The sequence below is a fragment of the Anoplopoma fimbria genome, chromosome 4 (assembly GCF_027596085.1).
Source record: "Anoplopoma fimbria isolate UVic2021 breed Golden Eagle Sablefish chromosome 4, Afim_UVic_2022, whole genome shotgun sequence".
NCBI lineage: Eukaryota > Metazoa > Chordata > Actinopteri > Perciformes > Anoplopomatidae > Anoplopoma > Anoplopoma fimbria.
In genome coordinates this window covers 1,193,286-1,211,434 of record NC_072452.1, presented here as the reverse complement: position 1 = coordinate 1,211,434, position 18,149 = coordinate 1,193,286, and the positions used below count along the sequence as shown (strand labels likewise).

The 18,149-nt window shown below is 42.0% G+C and overlaps 1 protein-coding gene across 1 annotated transcript; it reads left to right on the top strand.

The window, feature by feature from the left end:
• Window positions 1-624: 624 nt before the first annotated feature.
• On the top strand, window positions 625-17,678 carry LOC129090464 (long-chain-fatty-acid--CoA ligase 1-like). Its single transcript, XM_054598117.1, has 21 exons — window positions 625-699; window positions 6,516-6,924; window positions 7,503-7,617; window positions 8,150-8,214; window positions 9,136-9,237; window positions 10,650-10,749; window positions 10,878-11,053; window positions 11,472-11,504; window positions 11,612-11,663; window positions 11,925-11,998; window positions 13,280-13,357; window positions 13,524-13,658; window positions 13,806-13,940; window positions 14,471-14,566; window positions 14,858-14,930; window positions 15,034-15,122; window positions 15,204-15,320; window positions 15,471-15,614; window positions 15,741-15,845; window positions 16,339-16,410; window positions 16,560-17,678. Exons 2-21 carry the CDS (start codon window positions 6,730-6,732, stop codon window positions 16,698-16,700), a joined length of 2,097 nt encoding a protein of 698 aa, XP_054454092.1. The 5' UTR covers window positions 625-699; window positions 6,516-6,729; the 3' UTR covers window positions 16,701-17,678.
• The last annotated feature ends 471 nt before the right edge of the window (window positions 17,679-18,149 follow it).

Below are 18,149 nucleotides of genomic sequence, written 5' to 3'. Positions count from 1 at the left end.
TCCTGCTGTCATCCAGCAGATGTAGGTATAAAGCTTCACACTGAAGAAGAGGTGCCACAAGTGATGCATGTACCTTTTCATAGGACAAAGGACTGTGCACAGCTCAGGTCACTGCAGGTTAGATATCACTGTTTGCTCCTCAGCAGCTTCAGATCAGAGACAGACTCTCTGTCTCAGAGGCCAACCCTCATACACTGCACTGTGTCCAGGTACTAACCACACTGTCTCATGAGCTGTCATGGCTTGCAGACTGCAGACAGGTGCCAGGTGTGTCCCTAACATGCTGTTTGTAGAGCAGAAGTTGCATCATGCCATGCAGTCATACAGTATGTTGCTATGAAGAGATCTATAATGTTAATGATAGTGAGACCACAGTGAAGGGTCAGGGTCAGCTGTGCCTTTAACAACAGTGTAGTAACGCCTCATTGGTGGATGAATAATGAACAGAATCCGGCTGTTTCGCCTTCAAAATCAAGTGTAATAATAAATATTCTACAATCGTTAGGCCAACGAGGGACAGTCTGGAACACTACACGTGTGTGTGTAGCTCAGGATCCCTCTCACACTCTACTGCTGTGTGGACACTCTAATCACCCGTTTAAGAGTTGTGTAAAGAGAACGGGTTTTAATTTGAAACGTTTGTCCGGAAGTTGTATTATTCTTCTTACAGCGTGGTCAGGACGAGAAGCCGGCGAACAGGTGGGCACGACTCACACACACAGAGACACTGCTACTATTGTTGTTAACACTGAACAGACGTGGTTCACCTGTCTGTCATACCACGTGGTGTACACATGGACAGGTCAGAGGTCAGGTCTGGTCTACACAGACTCAGTGTTAGCGTTGTGTCTTTAACTGTCTTAAACGTGATGACTTGTATCAGGTAGTTGTGGCCTTACTGTAGTGACATAATAATAATAATAATAATAATAAGCATGTTTTATTAGCATATAAACGTTGTACAGGTGGTACGTGCTGTACAGTGAGACCACACGGTCTCCATGACAACAACGCTGCAGGGTTTGAGGTGAAAGGTGACTCGTCTCTGATTGGCTGACATCCATGAACCCACCCTCCTCTGATTGGTTCATAGATACGCACCCCCCTCCTCTCTCTCTCTCTCTCTCTCTCTCTGTCTCTCTCTCTCTCTCTCTCTCTCTCTCTCTCTCTCTCTCTCCTCTGTCTGTCTCTCTCTCTCTCTCTCTCTCTCTCTGTCTCCCCCTCTCTCTCTCTCTCTCTCTCTGTCTCTCTCTCTCTCTCTCTCTGTCTCTCTCTCTCTCTCTCTCTGTCTCTCTCTGTCTCTCTCTCTCTCTCTCTCTCTCTCTCTCTCTGTCTCTCTCTCTGTCTCTCTCTCTCTCTGTCTCTGTCTCTCTCTCTCTCTCTCTCTCTCTCTCTGTCTCTCTCTCTCTCCCTCTCTCTCTCTCTCTCTCTCTCTCTCTCTCTCTCTCTGTCTCTCTCTCTGTCTCTCTCTCTCTCTCTCTCTCTCTCTCTCTCTCTCTCTCTCTCTCTCTCTCTCTCTCCCTCTCTGTCTCTCTGTCTCTCTCTCTCTCTCTCTCTCTCTCTCTCTGTCTCTCTCTCTCTCTCTCTCTCTCTCTCTCTCTCTGTCTCTCTCTCTCTCTCTCTGTCTCTCTCTCTCTCTCTCTCTCTCTCTCTCTCTCTCTCTCTGTCTCTCTCTCTCTCTCTCTCTCTCTCTCTCTCTCTCCTCTCTCTGTCTCTCTCTCTCTCTCTCTCTCTCTCTCTCTCTCTCTCTCTCTCTGTCTCTCTCTCTCTCTGTCTCTCTCTCTCTCTCTCTCTCTCTCTCTCTCTCTCTCTCTCTCTCTCTCTCTCTGTCTCTCTCTCTCTCTCTCTCTCTCTCTGTCTCTCTCTCTCTCTCTCTCTCTCTCTCTCTCTCTCTCTCTCTCTCTCTCTCTCTCTCTCTCTCTCTCTCTCTCTCTCTCTCTCTCTCTCTCTCTCTCTCTCTGTCTCTCTCTCTCTCTCTCTCTCTCTCTCTCTCTCTCTCTCTCTCCCTCTCTCTGTCTCTCTCTCTCTCTCTGTCTCTCTCTCTCTCTCTCTCTCTCTCTCTCTCTCTCTCTCTCCTCTCTGTCTCTCTGTCTCTCCCTCTCTCTCTCTCTCTCTCTGTCTCTCTCTCTCTCTCTCTCTCTCTCCCTCTCTGTCTATGCCTCTCTCTCTGAAACACACATATGAATGTGTATTTACGTTCTCAACTCTAAAACACTTAATGGAGTAGATTAATGTTAATGGAGTAGATGTCTCTCTCTCTCTGTCTCTCTCTCTAAAGAAGCTCTTAAATGGGAATACTGATGTCTCTCTCTCCTCAAAGAACTTGAACTCTCTTTTGATGTTTCAAAGTTCAAAGTTCTTAATTGGCATTCCCATATTAATATACAGTGACGTAACTATACATACAAATATAAAATGATTCTACAATCAAGATTCCAAATAAAAAGTAAAGTCATTAATGTAAGATAACACAACCATGAGCCCAGAAACCAACCAGTATTTTGAATTCCTACCCTGCCTTAGGTGTGCTGTATTTCAATTGATTTATACAGATCAAGTATTTAGTTTTTTCCTTTATCACTCACTCACTCACTCACTCACTCACTCACTCACTCACTCACTCACTCACTCACTCACTCACTCACTCACTCACTCACTCCAGTTAAGGTATGCTTTCACCGACTGATGTGACACCATAGTCTTAAAGAAGTTATGCTTGGATTCAGTATAAAATTCTCCTAACCAAAACCAAAACCGTTCTTGTTTGAACCATACCTGTGTATATAAATTGCCATTCCGTTTTTTCCCGCAACAAACAAGAAGAGCCTTTATCTGTAAACGCTGGTGCTTTGCTTCTTTTGGTTTAAGGTGTTCCCATTTCATTGAATTGTAACCATGCACACCATTGGATTAGTTGTTTTCTTTTACTTATGTGACAATTAACTGTAGCAATTTAAAGAAGCAACCTTAGGACTTAAGAAATTGTAAATCTAAATTTTTCAGTCTTTTGGGACATTAATTTCCAAAATTGACTGTAAAAACAGACCCGATATGAAAGAAACAACAGTACGCCACAACTCCTTGAGTGGACAGGACAGCTTCCTCTGCAGTTTTTCCTTTGATCAGCTTTTATCTCACTCTCGCCCTAATCATCTCAGCAGCCCACAGCTGGGTCGTAGGTCACTGGGGGAAAGGTGAAGCGACCAAGCAATTGCCTTAACCTGCTGGCTTTTACAAGGCACTTCGTTAGGGAAGTCCTATTTCTATTTATGTCTAATATAATCTACAGATGAACTGGGCTGTGTTCATGCACAATATAGTAATGTGCTATAAAATATGCTATATATTTTATTTTGTTGGTAACAGCAATTACAACAATCCCAAACTCACAATGGTTGGGTCCTTCAGCTTTTATCTCACTGATCTTATCTGTGGATAACTATGTTCTTTGATTGTTTACACCAAGCCACTGAGTCAATCAGGCCGAACGTTTTGCCGCGACCAGCCAATCAGAGACCTCCGTGGAGCAAGTCTGACCTTTGATTGGAAGATTAGCTGAATTTGCACATAGCCTTGTAACAGAATCTGTGCCGGCGTGGTTTTGTCCCAGTGGTATTTATGTGCATCCTCCGTGTGAGAGCAGAGCGCTTGTGGGCCTGTTGCCGTAACAGCAGCAGCAGCAGCAGCAACAACAGCAACAGCAGCAACAGCGTTCCCAGGCTCACTGTCAGTGGCTGAAGGGAAAACAGAAAGGCCACTGTCTCGTGTGGCTGCTTTCAGTTACAGGTGAGGGGGGGGGATTTAAAAGGAACAGAACGGTGCACTGACATACAGAAATAGCTCTGTTTTTTGTTGTTATAGAAACAACAGGATCTTCTTGTCATGTGTCTGCGTGCAGTTATTAAAACCTATAGAAACCTGGCGTAGGTTTTTCCAGCTCAGAAGGTGGCACAGTAACCTTTGAAGCATTTAACTTGCAGTTCTCCTTTGAGGTATCTCAGTGGCTGTGGAAGAGTTGATTTGTGGAAATTACAAACCACTGATAAAATGTCTGGAATATCTTCAGTTCCGTGCCGCGAAATACAGCAGCTATGAGTTGTATTTTTATCTGCTTTACGTAAGGTATGTTGGTCTTTTTAACTTGTAACTGAAATTAATTGGAAGTTTTCCCCACACTTGTGGGATTATGAACTTGAAAGAAGAATTTATGAGTCTAGCTATATTATGATCACAAAAAGAGCAATAGGAAAAAAAGGACAAACTTGAAGTAGAACCAAAGAAATAACTAAATCTTCCCATTGCTAGGGTAAAGTTTAATTCATAACCTTTGCCCAATGGGTTTTGCTGCTCCAGCCTTACCTGGTCCAGTATCACCAGTAACTCGTGGTGGCAAGCGTTTGGTGATGTCAGCAAGCATTATGGAAACTAAGTCGGTTAACTAGCAAAATGACTCCCTACTTTTGCTACGGTACATTTTAGCATAACATTATCCCAATGCCACTTCTGTCAATGGGGGCTGTTGACATAGTGTCATTTAAATGGTAATAGTTAATAAATGAGAAGATAAGATTACTTTAAAAATGCAAAAATAAAACACTTTGCAGATGTTATATTAGGTTATTGTGTAACCATGAGACAAATAATACAGACCAAAATCCTCTCTTTATGAAGTTATATCACTGCCAACATTTTTAAATGTAAACTGAGAATCTAAGTGGTCGCTCCTTGCTTTTCACATGCTTTCATCATCATCGGTGAATATTCATTCCAACAAAGAGAGGAATGACAGTAAGAGACTGGTGCTCACTTGTGTCTGATCTGTTTGCTAATGGATGACTGATTAGAGTTGTGGTGTCAAATCAAGGCGGTCAGTAAAACTTGGTCTTGATGTGATCAGTGTTGTTCCCCAAGGTTCACATGGAGGTGGACCTGTCCCTGTCTCACCTTAAGACCTCCAACTCTGTTTCTAAGCCGTTTATTCTTAAACAGCTCTTCTGGTGTGCTTCCTCACGTGCGTGCGTGCGTGTTACAACACTGAGAACCTTATTACCCACCTGTTAAACACAAACACCATGGGAACGGGACACTCTGAACTTGTCTTCTCTTAAACATATGCTATATGATCTAATTATACTGTAATGTGAGCTGCTGTTATTATTCTACAGTAGTAGCAGCAGAACAAAGTGCCTGTGCTTGAGAGCAGGCTGGAGAAACACTGTTTTGCTGGTGCTTGACCTTGAGTGAGCATGAATTCAAGAGTTTAGAAACATCTGTAACGCTTCGGTGCATTGGTACACAAAGAGTTTTGTCGGACTGATTTAAGTGTGTTCACAATGTGAACTCCAAAACAAAAATCTACCAGTTAAACATAAACTAACATACTGTGTCACCCTGGGTGACTGTTGCACAGCACACATGAAGAACAGGCATGTCATTGCTCCCTGCACCTGCCATAAACATGTCTAGTGTTTCATGTCAAACCACAGATTCAGATGGTCTGGACTCTCAATGTTTAACTCAGAACCTATTTTATAATTCAGCTTCTTAAAATGAGAGATGGTGTCCTACATGAACACAGAATGTTTCGCCAAAGTTGGAACAGTTTGGTTATCCTTCTTCAAGAGTCGTTCTAGTTTAAATTTCCGACTGGGAACTCTGAAGTTCAGACTGGCTTTAATAATAGTTAAAAAAGTTAAAAATAGTTAAAATAGTTGTTGTTTTTTTCTCTGTCTGTAAATATAATATTTCAGTTACTGTTGTTTTTTCTACTGTTTTTTTTATTGCTTATTTATAATACTTGTTTTATTTTATTTTTATTTTTTATTTTTTATTTTTATCTTGTCTTCTTCTACTATGTCTCTTGTGTGCACTTTACGCTACGCTGTTGTAAGTCTGCAAATTTCCCCGCTGCGGGACTAATAAAGGATTATCTTATCTTATCTTATCTTATCTTATAACTCAACAACCATTGGATGGAGTGCCACCATTAGTGGTTAAGGATGGAATATCTTGACTATTTTTTTTATGAGGATGGTTTGCTTCGAAATGTGCAACAAACAATACCCTAGAGAGTTACTTCTAATAACTATTCATCTCACACCACAAGTATATCAATTATTTAGTTTATGACCAAATAGCTGCAACATGAATGACCTTCCCTTTAGCCTCAGCTGTCTGTGTCCAACACCATTCATCTAATTTGAGCATGAAGCTAGGAAAAGGCTAACTAAGCTGGTAAACCTGGTGAATGTTACCTGATAAACATCAACGTGTAAAAATGTAAAAAGAAATCATTTGTGAATACTATTAACAAAGGTGTTTTAGCATATATTTTTCTGAATACTGAAGACATGGCTGTATGTATGATTTACTGCTAGAGGTTAGAATTATGTTAAGATTTAACTAAGCAAAGGTGTACAGTAACAAACCTCAAAAAATATGCATCACAATTACTTGAATTGATGATTTCTTGAATGTGAACAAATGAATCACCAGTCTTCTTTTCCTCTCTGTAGGTCCCCTCCTGGCCAGCCTCCCCCGACACACACTCCGTCCTACAACACACACTCGTAACCTCACCTCAGGGCCAGCAGAGAGCTCTCAGTGCCATCGAACACACCCAGCCCGCCATTCATCTCACACACGCACAAGTTCTCCACTCCAGCCACATTCACAGACGGGAACCCTTTCCACAAACACACACTCACCTGGTTTCACTTCAGCAGCGTCATGCTGAGCCAGGACTTCCTGCGGAAGCTGAAGTTGCCAGATCTGGATGATGTCAGGCATTACATCAGGAATGTGCCCACCCCGATGTTGGTCAGCATGGGGGCAGTGGCTGCTGCCACAACCTACTACCTGGCTACCCGTCCCAAGGCCCTCCCACCAGTCTGCGACCTCTGTATGCAGTCAGTTGAGGTTCCGGTGAGTTTAATGCATGGATGCATAACATCATACATCCAGTCGCATTTTGCAATATGCAAGCCAGCATGCTTTTCTGGCTATTCTGACCCACAATCCTTTGCGTAGCAGATGTATTAGCCAGAGGGTCAAAGTTCAATTTGCCATGTTAAGAGTAAGAAGTGTATCCCAATTGAATGCATGCTGCATGCAACAGTATGTACTCTGTAAGGGCAACTGCAGTATGTACTAAAAGTGAAGAAAATAAAGTTTGGGATTTGGAACACAGCTTTGGATACAGGGCTGGAGGCGGAGCCCCTTTCATTCCTATAAAAGTTGCTCAATGGCACATGAAGCAAAAGAATAGTCCTCTCAGCCATCAAGACAACACTGCATGATATATGATTTGTCAATCATTGTAGCCCCCTAAACTTGGAATAGCGCATGCACAATGAAAGGTTTTCAGTTTAGAGCTATTTCTCAGGTAGCCAAACTGTAGCTGTATGTGAATTAAATATCCGAGCAAGAGACTGAAACTGATGTTGGAATTACTGTCGGATCAATCTTAAGTTTCATAACCCACTGTTTTAATATTTTATCAGGGTGGAGAGTTGGCACGTCGATCAGTTCTGTTGAACGGAGTCGCTCAGATGACACATATTTACGAAGATGCCAGAACGTTGTATGAGTTCTTCCTCAGAGGGGTCCGAGTCTCCAGTAGGTCACAAATGCATCCATGTGTTATGTATAAAAAAGCCTTTCCTTGTATACGTGTTTTAAACTATATGTGCTTTATATCCTGCCACTACAGTAAACAAGAGCATGTTATAGTTTGTTAATTGTTGAATTAATTTTACATATACTTTATTTTTAGCTTAACTTAAGTGGATTCATTTTAATTAATGTAGATCACTTTAAATGACTGAGCCATATTCTTTCACCCTGCACTTTACTGAACACTATCAGCCACAAAGTTTCGAGTCAGCAGGTTTTACTGGTTAGGTCACAATATTTTGCCACCACTATAAACAATGTAGTTTTACAGCTGCCCAGAACCGTATGTTTTTCCAAAAACATGAGCCTTATATGTCAGCAGCAGAATATACAGTATACAGGCTAGGAAGGTACAGTATTTATGTGTGATAAGAAGGTGTATTAATATACATAAAAGTGTCACAGTTTTTCAATTTCTCTCCTTTTTTCTCTAATTCTCTCTCTCCCCCTTTGTCACTCTCCTTTCATCCCCAAGATAACGGTCCCTGTCTGGGATCCAGGAAACCCAAACAGCCGTATGAATGGCTGTCCTACAGAGAGGTGAGGGTCACCGTGAGCAGCTCACCTTATAAAACATTCTAGCCTCCGGGTCGACAGCCGTAGAGCTAAAGATTGCAGGCAACACAGTGGGGGTGTTAGTGAAGGCAAATATGACCTGCGTGTATTCATGTTTGAATTACGTGTCTAATATAGCTTGTTGAATGAATTGTATTTCCTCTGGCTCTGGAAATGATAACAGGTCATTTCACCAGTTTTACACATAAAGTCCAGTTAAAGCAGCTACAAGGAACTTATACTTTATGTCATTTCTGTCCCCTCTGTGGACAAAAGCGGTACTGTTTTCCAGGAATTAAATATAACGTGAAAGATAAAATTCTCTAAGGAAAAGCTCTTCCTGCTTTCCTTTAACTGGCTAACATACCACCCAGTGCCTGTGGAAATATAAACAGGGGCTCTTACGGTCTGTGAGACATAAATAGTTTAGCTGATTTTGCAGAGAATCTGACCCAGTGACAGGCATTAAGAATAACTACAGTTTGTAGAAATAGCCAGACTTCTAATGTATTGTTACAACACTGAGAACCTTATGACCCACCTGTTAAACACAAACATACATCATGGGAACGGGACACTCGCTGAACTTGTCCTCAGAGAATCTCTTAAACATATGCTATATGATCTAATTATACTGTAATGTGAGCTGCTGTTATTATTCTACAGTAGTAGCAGCAGAACAAAGTGCCTGTGCTTGAGAGCAGGCTGGAGAAACACTGTTTTGCTGGTGCTTGACCTTGAGTGAGCATGAATTCAAGATAGCGGTTTGTTGGTGCAGCATTTACAGGTGTGTGTGTGTGTGTGTGTGTGTGTGTGTGTGTGTGTGTGTGTGTGTGTGTGTGTGTGTGTGTGTGTGTGTGTGTGTGTGTGTGTGTGTGTGTGCGTGTGCGCTTTGGTGTGTTTTAGGTAATGGAGCGAACAGAGAATCTGGGTTCAGCATTTCTTCACAAAGGACACTCCAAGACCACAGACCCCCACGTTGGCATCTTCTCTCAGAACAGACCTGAGGTACAGACACCCTTGACCTATTGCATGGCTTTAAAATCACACTGCTTAACTGACCCATACCTCAGGCAAATCTGAACACATAGAAACAGGTGCATATTTTTAAATTCAGTGTGACTTACAATTTACAGGGATATCATTATGTCTGATGTCCATTGTGAATAAACATAGAAGACTCTGCTTAGAAATCTCCACAGCATTACATTTTTAAGTTTCTTCAGGATTAAAGTAATCCAGTTATAGTTGTCTGTACATTCACGGGTACATTGTAAACAGGAATTATTAGTAGCGAATTCAACGCACTTTTAATGGGTGCCAATTTGTCAAAATATAAAATAAAGGCTAAAAAAGGGTCTCAAGTTGTAGGCCACAGTGCAAATCACTAAACCATGGTATCAATATACTTCCTGTGTATATCCTTCATAGCATTATGGGAACTCTAGTCCCACAACTCAAGGCATGATTATCCTCCAAACAGAAGAAAGAAAAATATTAAAGACCTTTACACACGAGGACGTGACGAATAAACAACAGGAAAATGCTAGATTCTCGGCTGCAAATATGTTCTTCCAAAATATTCAAACTGGAAGCGATGTGATTTTGTGACAGTTGTTAGACTTTTTCAATACAATGTTTGAATAGTTTCATGAAGGCATAGGACCAACCAGGATCTTATTTAACCAGAGCAGCGTCTGGCAGGCTTTCTAAGGTAAATTGTTGTCTGGCCTAAAGCTACTGTAAGCTATTGACGCTCTGAGTGAATTTGAGTTCCCTCTGGTGAACAGTTACTCAGTGTATATCTCTAGGGCTTTTATTGTGAAAGATAAGAATGGAAGGAGTGGAACTGGCCTTGGCTGCCTTTGTCAAGGTTTAATGGAGTAATACAGTTTGCCTCGTTGTTGATGTACTATAAGGGCAACGCACAACTTGATTGGTTTGTGCCAACCGACTGCTCCTGTAAGAAAAATGATGCCGCTTTTCCGCCGCACAATGTATTTGCATTCTGTTTGAAGGTTTTTATGACAAAAACAACAGCTCCAAAGAAACACTGAATTGCAAATTAATCGCACGAAAAAACGCCCATGTGTGTAAAGGCCTGAACAGGAAGGACAGAATCCATTAATAATAAGCAAATTGTGGCCTTTCTGGGTAACTTGTTTTATTTTTAAAATAACATCTCTGTATGCCATGTCTGGCTAATACATGTAGGTGCAGAAAGTAGGTCTAGAGGCTAAATGTAACCTTTAGTCAAACAAGTGGTAAAACATCTATAAACTCTGACGTCAGTACAGACATTAACCTGGTGATAACTACATGTTCAGTCTATTTATCATCTTATAATGCTTGTCTATGTGTGTGTGTGTGTGTGTGTGTGTGTGTGTGTGTGTGTGTGTGTGTGTGTGTGTGTGTGTGTGTGGACCATCAGTGAGCTGGCATGCTACACCTATTCTCTGGTGTCAGTCCCTCTCTACGACACACTGGGAACAGAAGCCATCGGCTACATCATAGACAAAGGTAAACCACAGCAGAGACCTCATCATGACATACTCCTCATTGCCCTTATATGTCACAGTGATGTTGTTGGTGAAGAACTGCATGTGACCTATTCTGTCGGCGTGTGTATTCACATTGTTTTCCTGCAGCTTCCATCTCGACCATCATGTGCGACGTGGTAGATAAAGCCAACCTGGTCCTGGACTGTGTCAGGGACAAGGAGCACTCTGTGAAAACCATCGTTCTGATGGAGAACCCCGGAGCCGACCTGGTCAACAGGGGCCAGCAGGCTGGAATCCACATCCTCAGCCTGCAGGAGATGGAGGTCAGCAGGGAGAGGCTGTCACCGCCTCTGTCTTTCTTTTATTTCTTCATTCCTTGGCCTTTTTGGAATGTTTATTTATTCATTTTTATTTTCATTTTTATTTTCACATAGTTTTTTTTTTCGTATTAAACTTTCTTTCTTGTTGGGTTTGTTTCTTCTTGATTTGGTATTTATTTTCTGTGTCTGCATTGTTTTTTCCTTTCATCCTTTGCCATCTTGTTTTGTGTTTACTTCCTTTTTGTTTTGCTGCTTTAAGGTCTTCTTAATTTTTTCTTTTTTTCTTGTTGTGGTGCCTTCATTCCAGTTTTCCTGTTTTTTTTATTTAGATTTTATCTTTCTTACTGTGTTCTTGTCATTTTCTCTGTCACTTGATTCCATCCATATTCGGCTCAATTAATGTGCTTTTTTTGTGGGGTAGGCTATCGGGAAGGCCAACCATCAACAACCAGTGGTAAGTAAACAGTTTCCTGTGAATGAGCTATTACCAATTAAAACTTAAGTCCATGACAATGTGTTTTATGTGTCACTGTTTGACTGCCAACTCTCCTATCACTGCAGCCTCCGCGACCTGAGGACATGGCTCTCATCTGCTTCACCAGTGGAACAACAGGTAACACACACACACACACACACACACACACACACACACACACACACACACACACACACACACACACACACACACACGAGTGTCACCTAATATCATTTCCATTAGTATCTGAAATATACATTACATAAACTCTAAAGAAGTGTGTGTGTGTGTGTGTGTGTGTGTGTGTGTGTGTGTGTGTGTGTGTGTGTGTGTGTGTGTGTGTGTGTGTGTGTGTGTGTGTGTGTGTGTGTGTGTGTGTGTGTGTGTGTGTGCTTTCAGGAAATCCAAAGGGAGCTATGTTGACACATAGAAATGTTGTGTCCAACTGCTCAGCCTTCATCAAAATGACAGAGGTGAGTGTTATACTTGAGCTGCTCAAATGACAGTGAAACAGTCAGAGCTTCTTTATTAGAACAATTTCTAAAGGATTTAAATCAGAGGGGGAGGTAGGTTTCCTCCTCCCCCTCTCCATATGTACCTTCTCCTTTCCTTCTTTACCTCGTTCTTTCTCCCTCTACTTCCCCCTCTCCATGTCTACCCCACTTCATCTTCTCATCCTCTACCTCTTCCTTTCCTCACCTACTTCCGTCCAAACCTCTATCATTCCTTCTCTATCTCCTCCTTTCCCTTCCCATCTCATCCTCTCCCTCCTCCTTTCCTCCCTTACTTCCTTCTCTATCTCCTTCTTCCCTTTCCATCTCATCCTCTACCTCCTCCTTTCCTCCCCTACGTCCTTTTCTATCTCCTCCTTGCCTTCTCTACCTCCTCCTTTCCTCCCCTACTTCATACTCTACCTCTATCTCTCCTTCTCTATCTCCTCCTTGCCTTCTCTACCTCATCCTTACCCTCTCCAACTGGTCCTCTACCTCTTACTTTCCTCCTCTACCTGCTTCTCCTCCTCCCTCACTTGTGCCGATAGATCAGGAGGTGGAAGACGAAGGAAGAAATAAATTAATTAAACATCTTATAGTTACTCAGTGTCTTTAATCCAGCCGTATTATAACATGACTGTAACTGACGAAACAGTTTTTACTGCTGTACCAAAACCAGATTTACTGAGGAACAAAGCAAAGGAGAAACCAGAAATTAAAACGTGTATTTAAAAAAGGACTAAGTATTACATTCAGTTTCTATTGAATGATGTTCAATGTCAGGGCCACCAGGAATATAGTGTGATGCAGTGAAAGCACAGGATAGAAAGGAATGTAAGAAAAGGAAGAGGGAGGTTAGTGCAGCCTGACTGTGATTTAGCTTTATTGCTTAAAAACACTCCAAAACCATCTGCTCAGTCAGGATCCAGATGTGCCGCCGTGTTTTAAGAGGAGGAACTACCAATACAGCATTATCAGTATTTGTGTGAAGAGCGAGGGACTTTGATCAACTCTCCCCTCTTCTCTCCAGTCGTACGCTAAGACCACCTCAGATGATGTCATGATGTCTTTTCTACCTCTGGCCCACATGTTTGAGAGGGTGGTGGAGGTACAAACGTTAACTCTGACCGTTTTCCCTTTCTGTCTGTGTGTCTGGCTCATGTCCATCGCTGTGTGTTTGTACCACTGTGTGTCCCTGTATGTGTGTGTGTGTGTGTGTTTGTTTGTGTTTGTCTTCCTGTGTGTGTACACGCCGTGTTTTAGGTTTCCTGTCCATTGTTACCCAGTGATGTCCATATTTCCTTCCTGCCCCTGGCTCATATGTTTGAGAGAGTAGTCCAGGTATTGTATGTCGCCTTAGTTCCCATAGACACCCCTTTTTGTTGAAGACAGATTGATAATCATGCAAAACCCTTGTGTGTTAACCTCTCTCTCATTACGTACTGGCTGTAAGTTCTGGCGATCTCTTAACTTCTTCCCCTCTGTATCCTCCTGATACTGCTGACAGGGAGTGATGATAGTGCATGGAGCCAGGATTGGCTTTTTCCAGGGAGATATTCGCTTGCTGTCAGATGACCTGAATGCACTGAAACCCACTGTGTTTCCTGTGGTTCCCCGACTGCTAAACAGAATGTATGATAAGGTAGGTGGGGCACCGTGATGACAGCCTTATAAACGGAAGTGTCACTGTACTTCTATTCTGCATGAATGTAGCATCAAGATTCAGGAGGATGATGATGCTGTTCCTAATAATTATGTTGTGTGTGTCTGTCTGTATGTCTGTCTGTAGATCTTTGGGCAGGCTGACAGCTTCCTGAAGCGCTGGCTGCTGGGATTCGCCTGCAGGAGGAAGGAGGCAGAGATGAGGAAAGGCATCGTGAGGAGAGACAGTATCTGGGATCGACTCATCTTCCGGAAGGTTCAGGTACGCAGAGCCAGCAGCACAGTTTAAAAACTCCTAGCATGTCACTGCATTGTTGGGTGATACATGTCCGAAAACGTATTTTTCACTAGGGCCGGTTGATATGTCGAATTCATTTGATTGACTCAATGTTTTCGCACAACCTGTAAAATGTCTCGATTGTAAAAAGGGATCGATTTCTAGGGACTGTCACTTAACAAGTTATATGTGCAATAATGTGAATTCAACTGTTCAGTCTATATACTGATTACATTTTGATTTGGACAGATTCACTTATTTTGTATATCTTGCTTTTATTCACTGATGTAACTTGTTATTGCACAATCCCCTTTACTGCTGTAACATTGTTATCAGCCCCAGACAGCCTTTGCTGAAAGAGTTTCAGGTCAAAAAGCAGTAAGGCCATAAACATTTAGAGGCATTTAAGGATTGAAAATATCTGGTTGACAGATTTATTTTTTTTTAACATGAATTTGTTGTGGATGCGACTGATAGAGCTGTCAAGTATTAACGCAGTGTGCTGCCCTCTACAGGCCAGCCTCGGAGGTCGCGTGCGGCTCATGCTGACAGGAGCTGCTCCCATCTCTCCTACTGTGCTCACCTTCCTCAGAGCTGCAGTAGGCTGTCAGGTAACACACACACACACACACACACACACACACACACACACACACACACACACACACACACACACACACACACACACACACACACACACACACATCATTGTTTCACATGTTATCTTGTCTCTTTCTATCCCCTGTCCTGTAATTCTGCAGTCTACATCCTCATCAACGCTCCTTCTCTGTTCCCAATAGGTTATTCATTACATAATCCTGTATTTGTTGTAGCAGTAATGATAATGATGATAATAATAATAATAATCATGTTTTTGTTTGTGTTTTTTTCCGCTGTCTCAGTTCTATGAAGGTTATGGACAAACCGAGTGCACTGCTGGATGCACCATGACCATGCCCGGGGAGTGGAACGCAGGTAATGAACAAGAACGACTTAGTTCCTCTGTTAAAGTGGTCAACTCCCTAAGTTATAGAGAAAAAGTTGACCGATCACTCTGAACTTGACCTCATGCGTGCAGGTCACGTCGGAGCTCCTCTGCCCTGTAACTCACTTAAACTGGTGGACGTGCCCGAGATGAACTACCTGGCTGTAAACGGGGAGGGAGAGGTGAAACACAAAGACAAGCAGACATCTTCACAAGAAACCCAGTCTTTTACGACACTCATACATGTGTGCGTTGGTTTCTAGGTGTGTGTGAAGGGCCCCAACGTGTTCCAGGGCTACCTGAAGGACCCCGAGAAGACTGCAGAGGCCATCGATGCAGATGGATGGCTTCATACAGGAGACATTGGAAAATGGCTTTCTGTAGGTTAAGTAATGTTGTTATTTTTAAATCAACCTCATTTTGTTCATCTCAGCATCACACATATTTATTTCAACCCAAGTTCATGGCATCTCTAACGGCCCGTGGACATTTGATAAAAAATGTCATCCTGTGTGCATGTGGGTTGACAGAATGGCACGCTGAAGATCGTGGACAGGAAGAAACACATCTTTAAATTGGCACAGGGGGAGTACATCGCTCCTGAAAAGATAGAGAACATCTACAATAGGGGGGATGCAGTGGCGCAGGTCTTTGTGCACGGAGACAGTCTACAGGTAGGCGGAGGACATTCTGACTGTGTGTGTGTGTGTGTGTCACAGATGTGTGTGGTATTCCTCCCTGTTAAACTGCCATTGCTGTATTTGCTGTATGTAAATCGTTTGCACTATGTTTATCTCCAGGCATGTCTGGTAGCAGTGGTGGTTCCTGACCCCGACTTCCTGTCTAACTGGACCAAGAGGACCCTGGGACTGGAGGGCAGCTACCAGGAACTATGTGGCAGAGCGGTAATACTTTACACAGTTTGATCCCGGTATACTGTGGATTCAGATGGCCCACACTTTGAATCCATTTCCTGTTAATTAAGTTAACCAATCATTCTCTTCACATACAGCAGTGATTCCCAACCAGGGATACATGTACAGCAAGAGGTACTTCATCAGTTGCTAGGGGTTACTTAGATTTGAAAAAAATAATAGAATTGATGATCTGGTAAATATCTGTATTTCTGACTATTTCACGTATTTGTGTTACGGGTAAATAAATACACTTAAAGGGGTAAAAAGTTAACTTAAAGTTTCACTTAAAGTGGTGCGAGGCTGATCTTCGTATATTTATTGTCACAATAAGTTATCAGCTACCAGCACAATACAAAACAGTTGTTACACCTGAACACCAACTGTGAAAACTAGTAGAGCTGCACCCTCTTAGTTGATTAGTCGACTAATGGGTTGTTTTGGTCTCATTATTCTGAGGTACCTCTTTTTATTGTCTGTTCAGGAAGTCAAGGCAGCCATCTTCAAAGACATGGTGCGACTGGGCAAGGAAGGAGGCCTCAAGTCCTTTGAGCAGGTAAAACACTGGCTCATAATTCAGCTAAGATTTGAAACATCTTTCCCTGTGCACCACTAAGTAGCTATCTAGACTCTGTAGTGTTCATCCAAACTGTGTCCCTGGAAGTGAAACATCATCATCCTGCTAACATGTGTGTTTCCTTTTAGGTGAAGACCATCTACATCCACACCGAGCTGTTCTCAATAGAGAACGGCCTGCTCACTCCAACGCTGAAGGCCAAGAGGAACGAAATGCGACAATACTTCAGAGCCCAGATAGACGAGCTGTACGCTGGGATTAAAATGTAGAAGGAGGGCATAAAGGAAGAACAGAGACACACACCCAGTGTACCAAAGGGAGACGAAGACGGGAACAAGCCAAGGCTCACATAGGGAAGCAAATGTTTAGTCCTCATGGCCAGTAACACTAGAAACACCAGCAACAGGAGGCGGTGTAGCTTTAAATAGAACTTGATTCAGAGCATGTAGAACAAAATCAACGCCCTTGAGGATCTTTGGCACAGAATACGAGATCTCTGAAGCTCCAGAGTAGATTTTATGCTTCAAATAAATTTGTCTATTGATGAAATAGTTTTGCCTATGCTATGTACAGTACAAATTCTGTGAAAACGTGTTGATTTTAATTAGCTATTTTGAAATGATATTTTCATTCAGGATGTTTTTAAAGGGAAATATCAAAGTGCAGCTCTGTAGCATCTCAGGACTTCACTGGCAGGAACCACACACAGCACCTCCTACACACACATATACACACTACCACTGAGCACTGAAACGGGGTCGTGACCCGCTCTACACACTGCAACTTCAACATTTCAGTGTCTTTGATGAGATTTTTCTCTCAGATGTCATGATTTTATCTTACTGTGTTTTTTGAATTTGTTCTGTAAAAAGGATTGTTTCTGTTGGGTCCTTAAATATTTTAATGAATAAGCTTGGGTCCAAATAGGACCCTATCAACCAGCAGAGAGAGCCATATTAAAGATAATCTTAGATCGGTGCAAACAGGGAATTCAGGTACTAAAGATCATTCGGGACAAAGGGAAACTGTCATAGTTTATAATTTATTTATGGTAAAAAGGGAAAAGATTTGCTGAAGGAATCAGTTTTCTTAAATTATTATTATATGCTGAAGAAGGGTGAAACTATACATTTCAAAATGACATGGTTCACAACCTGAATGAAATCCTTTTGAATGTTTAAAGTTAAAAAAATCTGTAAGTACTTTTGACTATGGTCTTGCTTAACTGTTTGTACTCTCATCTCAGATTGGTTTTGTATAGATTTGAATAAAAAATCATCAAGAAAGCTGTGTGATCCGTCTCTTGCTTCTATTTACTACTTTAAAACTATTTAAATATGTAGTTAAGTATATATCTATATACACACGTGGACAAAATTGTTGGTACCCTTCCGTTAAAGAAAGAAAAACCCACAATGGTCACTGAAATAACTTGAAACTGACTAAAGTAATAATAAATAAAAAAGTCGCAGGTCATGGGTCCTCCAACAGGATAATGACCCAAAACACACAGCTAAAAACACCCAAGAATGGCTCAGAGCAAAACATTGGACTATTCTGAAAATGGCCTTCTAAAAATGAGCCCTGATCTAAATGCTATTGAACATCTGTGGAAGGAGCTGAAACATGCAGTCTGGAGAAGGAACCCTTCAAACCTGAGACAGCTGGAGCAGTGTGCTCACGAGGAGTGGGCCAAATACCTGCTGACCGGTGCAGAA

Excerpts from the sequence above, each read along its gene's own strand:
- LOC129090464 (XM_054598117.1), top strand. The coding sequence starts at position 6,730 with ATGCTGAGCCAGGACTTCCTGCGGAAGCTGAAGTTGCCAGATCTGGAT. Across the intron at positions 6,925-7,502 it reads TGCAGTCAGTTGAGGTTCCG|GGTGGAGAGTTGGCACGTCG; the intron begins GTGAGTTTAATG and ends ATATTTTATCAG. Across the intron at positions 15,321-15,470 it reads ACATTGGAAAATGGCTTTCT|AATGGCACGCTGAAGATCGT; the intron begins GTAGGTTAAGTA and ends GTGGGTTGACAG.